Source organism: Poecilia formosa, unplaced genomic scaffold (genome assembly GCF_000485575.1).
Source record: "Poecilia formosa unplaced genomic scaffold, Poecilia_formosa-5.1.2 Scaffold31, whole genome shotgun sequence".
Taxonomy (NCBI): Eukaryota; Metazoa; Chordata; class Actinopteri; order Cyprinodontiformes; family Poeciliidae; genus Poecilia; species Poecilia formosa.
This window is the reverse complement of record NW_006799970.1, coordinates 3,317,415-3,323,190: the sequence shown is the minus strand read 5'-3', so window position 1 is coordinate 3,323,190 and position 5,776 is coordinate 3,317,415. Positions and strand designations below refer to the sequence as shown.

Below are 5,776 nucleotides of genomic sequence, written 5' to 3'. Positions count from 1 at the left end.
TGAGCTACCTGTGCTATGGTGCCAGTTTGCAATCACTTTGTTGAGAATATTAGCTTCCAAGATTAGGATTAAGAATTTTGGGGCTATCTGCATGTCCAAACCTACAGCTGAAGAAAAAAGAAAAAAAAAAAAGCCATTGGGCTCTCTGTCTCAGACTCCTCTTTGCTTGGCTTTGTCCCACCTTAAGAGCCCGGGCTGAAGGAATGCCTCATGTATCGGGTGACCCATTGCCCCGACGGCCTCTGCTCCTTGCCCAGATCACGGGGAGGGAGTGCACCAGGCGGGCGCTGTATACCGTGTCACAAAAGCACCTTTCTACACAACAGGGACACAGAGAATGGACCACAGCACAGTGGTTCTTTTTGGGTCTCGGCCCACCATAGTGGGATTGCGGACCTCCCTCTTTTTTGCTTTACACACAAAAAACATTCCCAACCCCCATTGATGAGATGTTCTTTCACCCAAGCCTGGCAGAGGTAACAGAAGTACCTGGAGCCCCTGGTGTGGCAGACGAATCATCGTTAGAGAGGATAAATGACTTTACTACTCATACACATTTGGGTGAGTGAAACTACTTCTGTTGAGATTAGGTGCGGAAATTTGACAGAATACTAAAGAAAGTAAATCTCTTTTTTTTAAACGAACAGGACATAAGATTGAGTTTACCTGCTCGCATTAACACTTTAATCTGAAAATAGCTAAGTAGTTAATAAAGACAATTAGCAAGCTTTTGCTAATTATGTGCAAGCCTTGACCAGTTGTCCTGCACCTGTCCTGCAGTCGTCTTGAAGGGATTTCAAAGTTGGCTGTGGTTTTGCTTCTCTTTTGTTCAGTTCTTCCTCCCAAGCATAAAATGTTGGGTTTCTAAATACATCTGAGCAATGCACCAGGTTTGATCCAATTTCAGAAATCAACTTAGAGCTAAGAAACAGTAACATTGGTTATTTTGGATATTTCCCATTAACCCAACTAACTAAAAGCAAAGAAAGTGTGATAATCCCTTGAGCTTCAAAGCCTTTTACATACTGTACGGTTTAGCGAGGTAAAACTCATTTTAAACTTTTTCATACACAATGTGACCCAAATCATGTACAATCAACTGACTTGTACAGATTCATTGGAGACATTTCTTTTTATATATATATATGTAAACTTGTAATAACCAGTTTACAAAAATGTATGAATCCTTCAACTAATACTTTGTCGAAGCACCTTTTGAATCAGTAATGCAGACATTATTTCCATCCTCTATCAGAGTCACAATTTGCGTAGTGTTTGCAAAAGCTCAAAGGATCTGATTATACAAAGGTATCAGTCAGGAGGAGAGTAACAGCAAGTCCATAGTCAGCGCCAAGGCACAGTAAGCAAAATTGAAGAAATTATGAGACAAAATAGATATAACAAAAATTAAATTGTTACAGTACTGATAAAAATAAAAGACCCAACCTGGTCATGAAGGTTGCAAAGAGGTCAGGAGAAACATTTTTGAAAGAAGCTGCAGGAATTCCCAACATGAACTGGTTATGCTCCTACCAGTTGAAATACTTTCTTGTTTTCTTCATATGTCTCAAATGTAGAAGTATGGGAAAGACAGAGGCCCAGAGAACCAGCCTAGAACCAGCTTTAAATGAAGCATGTTTGGCACATCAGAGGCACAGAGCCTGAAAAAATACTCTACCCACATTGAAAGATGCTAGTAGGAGCTTTATGCTCTGGGGTTACTCAGACTTTGAATCCAGTAGCAATTTTTCTACAGATTTGATAAGACTTGTGAAGACTAAAACTGCTGTCTTACTTGTCTTTTCCATTTTTAAAATTTGCAATAAGCAGTAGTGTCCTGAGTCACATTGTATTCATAATCCAAAAGAAAATGAGGTCATAGGTTACTCATTAATTTTCATGAACAATTACCAACTTAAAAACTTAAAATATTTTAGTGTTTATTTTCTTATGGTTCCCAATATCAGTCACACTGGTTGTTTAGAAAGCGCTTATCTCTAATGTGAGCTTTTCCTCACCAAATAAATACGTAGAAAGTAAATCTGAAAAAAGTTTGAGATGAACCTAATGCAATAAAAGCTAAATGTATTTCATCTCTGCCCTTGCTGAGGGATGTTGTGTATGTGCTACAACAGATCTGAGGTCTGACTTGAGATCTTTGTGTTGTTATTTTCTGATACATTGTCAGATCCCAATCAACAATGAGGATTATCTCCTGTCAGTGGACTCTTGTGGCTGTAGCTGTGGTTTCAGTCACCGTGGTGTTCTGCACTAAGACCAAACCTACAGCGAAACCAAAGTACCTGTACACAAAGAAGCCCGTTCCACAAGTCACGCCGCACAACCCTGTCACAACCAGTGTCCCCCAAACTCTCAAGATAGTGGTGACGCCAAACCCCGTGCAGCCTCAGCCACAGCCGCCGCCTCCGGCGCAGCCCACCGCAGTGAGGACCACCTACGTGAACCACAACCTTCCACAGCACTACAGTGAAAACACTGAGCCCACAGGTGTTGGTCCTGACAACTACACCCTGGACTACAATGAGTGCTACTTCAACTTCTGTGAATGCTGTCCCCCTGAGAGGGGCCCCAGGGGGCCGAAGGGAGAAAGAGGCTCAGCAGGTATCAAACTAAATGATGTTGTGTAAATGGTATTATATTACATGAAAAGCACTTGTCTGTATGTGCGTGTGTGTGCGTGTGCGTGTGTGTGCGTGTGCGTGCGTGTGTGGGTGTGTACGTTTGTTTTTAATACCTTGTGGGGACCATTTTCCTGACACTACGTTGTGGGGTCCCACTGCTCCTTGTGGGGACCGAAGCCTGGTCCCCACAAGAGGAAACACTGTTTTTGGGTCAGGGGTTAGATTTAGGAGTAAGATGTGAATTGAGTTTTGGTTAGGGTTAGGTATGTAATGGATAGGGTTAGGATAAGGATAAGGTTTAGGCTGTAGAAATGAGTAGAAGTCAATGGAAAGTCCCCACAAAGATAGCCACACAAACATGGGTGTGTGTGTGCGTGTGCGTGTGTGTAGCTTCAGGTAATTATTTTTTCTTTTCCAGGACTACCTGGTGATATAGGGCCTGCGGGACCACAGGGTATACCTGGACCACCTGGCATAAGTGGTCCAATGGGTTTTAAAGGAGATAAAGGTACATACAATCAAATAAAGTAAAATTTATTGTGACAATGTGCTTCATGATAGAAATAATAAAATATGTTTTATTAACAAATATAAGGCCTTTTTATTTGTAAGACTGTTCTATGTCACAAAAGGTCACTTCACAGATTAAGCACGACCCAAAACAAAAAATAACATTTAAGACTGAAAAAAATGCAAAGAATATCAAAAGAGGGAAAGGAGTTAAAATCAGGCAAGTTACAGTGCTTCCAAGAAAAATTGTGGATGACTGTGATTTTCTTTAACCAATAAAATGTTCCAACCTGAATACTTTCCAGTCTTCCAGAACTAATAGTTTGTAGAACCACTTTTCCCTGCAGTTGTAGCTGCAGTATGTCACCACCAGGTTTACATACAGAAAGATTGAAAGTTTTAAAAATTCTTTCTTGCAAAATATCTCAATCTCAGTCTGATTGGATGAAGAGCAAACAGTTATGGAACAAGAAACATGGTAAGAGTTGAGTTTAGAGAAGCTAAAGCTGGGTGTCTTTTGCATAGACATGAAAGTTGACACCGAACTTGCAGAAGATAAGGTAAAAAGGAAGGAGCCACATGACGAGCAAAAGGGGGCCAAGGATAGAACCTTGAGGAACAACAGTGGGAATTGACATTACTTTATTTTAAGGTTTTGATCTGGATTTACAAGTTTTGGGTAAAGAGAGTTTACAAAAACTTTGGTATTGGTGACACCTGAAGCTAAGTGTCTAATGCCGTTTGTGTAGCATTCAAAAACAATCAACTTTGTACCTTACTTATTTAAATGAAACTTTCAGGGGATAAAGGTGAGAGAGGACACCCTGGAACATCAGGCCCACCAGGCATTCCAGGAAAACCAGCACAAAAAGGTACACAATTATTCAGATGGTTGCTTACATCTCAAATACAGGTGCATTTGATTTATTCTGATACCCTTTTGAAACTTTTCAGGCGAAGCTGGCCTCAAAGGAGAAAAAGGTGGTGTAGGATTTCAAGGTGCCAAAGGTGAACAAGGAGAAAAAGGAGACCATGGCCAGAATGGAACTGCTGGTGAGAAAGGGGAACCAGGACCGGAAGGGCCTGTTGGACCTCCAGGAACAGCTATGGGCCAGGGTCCTAAAGGAGAAAAGGGAGATAAAGGAGACTGTGGCATATTTGGGGAGAGAGGTCCTAAAGGTGACCGAGGGGAAACTGGTGCCCCGGGCATTCAGGGTGCGATGGGAATTCCAGGATTACATGGCAAACATGGGACCCCTGGGCCTGTCGGCATTAGAGGGGATCCAGGACACCCTGGACCTCCAGGAGAGCCAGGAGTGTCAGGGCCTCAAGGGCCGCAAGGGATACGAGGGATGCCTGGGCCAAAAGGGGACAGAGGGTACCCTGGCGTCAGAGGCGAGCGGGGCTTTCGTGGATTAAAAGGAGCGAAAGGTTCAGGAATGCTTCAGAAACGCTCTGCCTTCAGTGTCGGAATCTCTCCAAAGAAATCCTTTCCTCCCTCTGGCTTCCCGATCCGCTTTGACAAGATATTCTACAATGAAGAAAACCACTTCAACATGAGCTCCAACAGCTTCACGTGCGTCCACCCCGGGGTTTACGTCTTCTCCTTCCACATCACTGTGCGTAACCAGCCTCTGCGAGCCACGCTGGTGGTGAACGGGTTACGGAAAGTCAGGACTCGGGACTCCCTATATGGCCAAGACATCGACCAGGCATCCACTCTGGTGGTGTTAAGACTGGCAGCTGGAGATCAGGTCTGGATGGAGACTTTCAGAGACTGGAATGGGGTTTACGCCAGCAGCGAGGACGACAGCATTTTCTCCGGGTTTCTGCTGTACTCAGACAAAGCCTGAAGGTCTTTTTGTTTGCAACACCAGCAACTTCTCTCTTCTGCTGAACTGTTACAACCTCACCACATGGGTGAAAACACCAAATACTGAGGGTACTACTCTGTAACTGTGAATTATTTGTCTGTAAGTTTGTTATCATCAAACGTCTGGTTCAAATTCTCTCATTTAGAAATTTCTAAATAAACCAACCACTCATGACCTCAAGAGACAAACGTGCAGCCCTCAGCAAAACGGACAGCTGCAATGACAGAAAATCAAGATTTAAGTCATAATATGGGAAAGGAAGTGCAAAATGAGTATATGAAACAGAAAGTAAACATGACAGAAAAGAAAAAGCTAGTAGATATATAAGATAAAACCAATGTTTATATAAATAAAGAGTTAATGTGAAAGAACTGCTTGTCAATAATGTATGTAGTTCATGCAGCCATACAATCTCACAAAAACATCCCTTTTAAGTGAATTTTGGCAACATGGTCAATGGTCTAAAAATTTCTCTCTTCCTGTAAAAGGAACTCTGTTTTTTCCCCCAGGTAAATGCTAACACATGATGAGCTTTACACTTCAAACACAAACATCTCCTGTCATCTTCTTCCTTATGTGTCTTTTGCACTTTCTTTATGTTTACCGGACATGTCCAGTGCCAGGAGAAATTATTATCATCCCTTCAAATTTTCCACATCTTGTTGGATTAGAGATTTATTCAAAAACCTATTTGAGTACAGTTCTATCTAAAAAAAAAAAAAGAAAAAAGAAAAAGAAAATAAAATCAAC

At 42.0% G+C, this 5,776-nt stretch overlaps 1 protein-coding gene across 1 annotated transcript; it reads left to right on the top strand.

Annotated features, from left to right (window-relative positions):
- The first annotated feature begins 362 nt into the window (after nucleotides 1-362).
- otol1b (otolin 1b) lies at nucleotides 363-5,206 on the top strand. The gene is made up of 5 exons (XM_007549526.2): nucleotides 363-561; nucleotides 2,189-2,622; nucleotides 3,061-3,150; nucleotides 3,953-4,024; nucleotides 4,107-5,206. Exons 2-5 carry the CDS (start codon nucleotides 2,202-2,204, stop codon nucleotides 5,003-5,005), a joined length of 1,482 nt encoding a protein of 493 aa, XP_007549588.1. The 5' UTR covers nucleotides 363-561; nucleotides 2,189-2,201; the 3' UTR covers nucleotides 5,006-5,206.
- The last annotated feature ends 570 nt before the right edge of the window (nucleotides 5,207-5,776 follow it).

What these genes read in the sequence shown, in the direction of transcription:
- otol1b (XM_007549526.2), top strand. Translation starts at nt 2,202, where the DNA reads ATGAGGATTATCTCCTGTCAGTGGACTCTTGTGGCTGTAGCTGTGGTT. An exon ending in GGGAGAAAGAGGCTCAGCAG is followed by an intron (nt 2,623 to 3,060) that starts GTATCAAACTAA and finishes TTTCTTTTCCAG; the next exon opens with GACTACCTGGTGATATAGGG. An exon ending in GGGTTTTAAAGGAGATAAAG is followed by an intron (nt 3,151 to 3,952) that starts GTACATACAATC and finishes TGAAACTTTCAG; the next exon opens with GGGATAAAGGTGAGAGAGGA.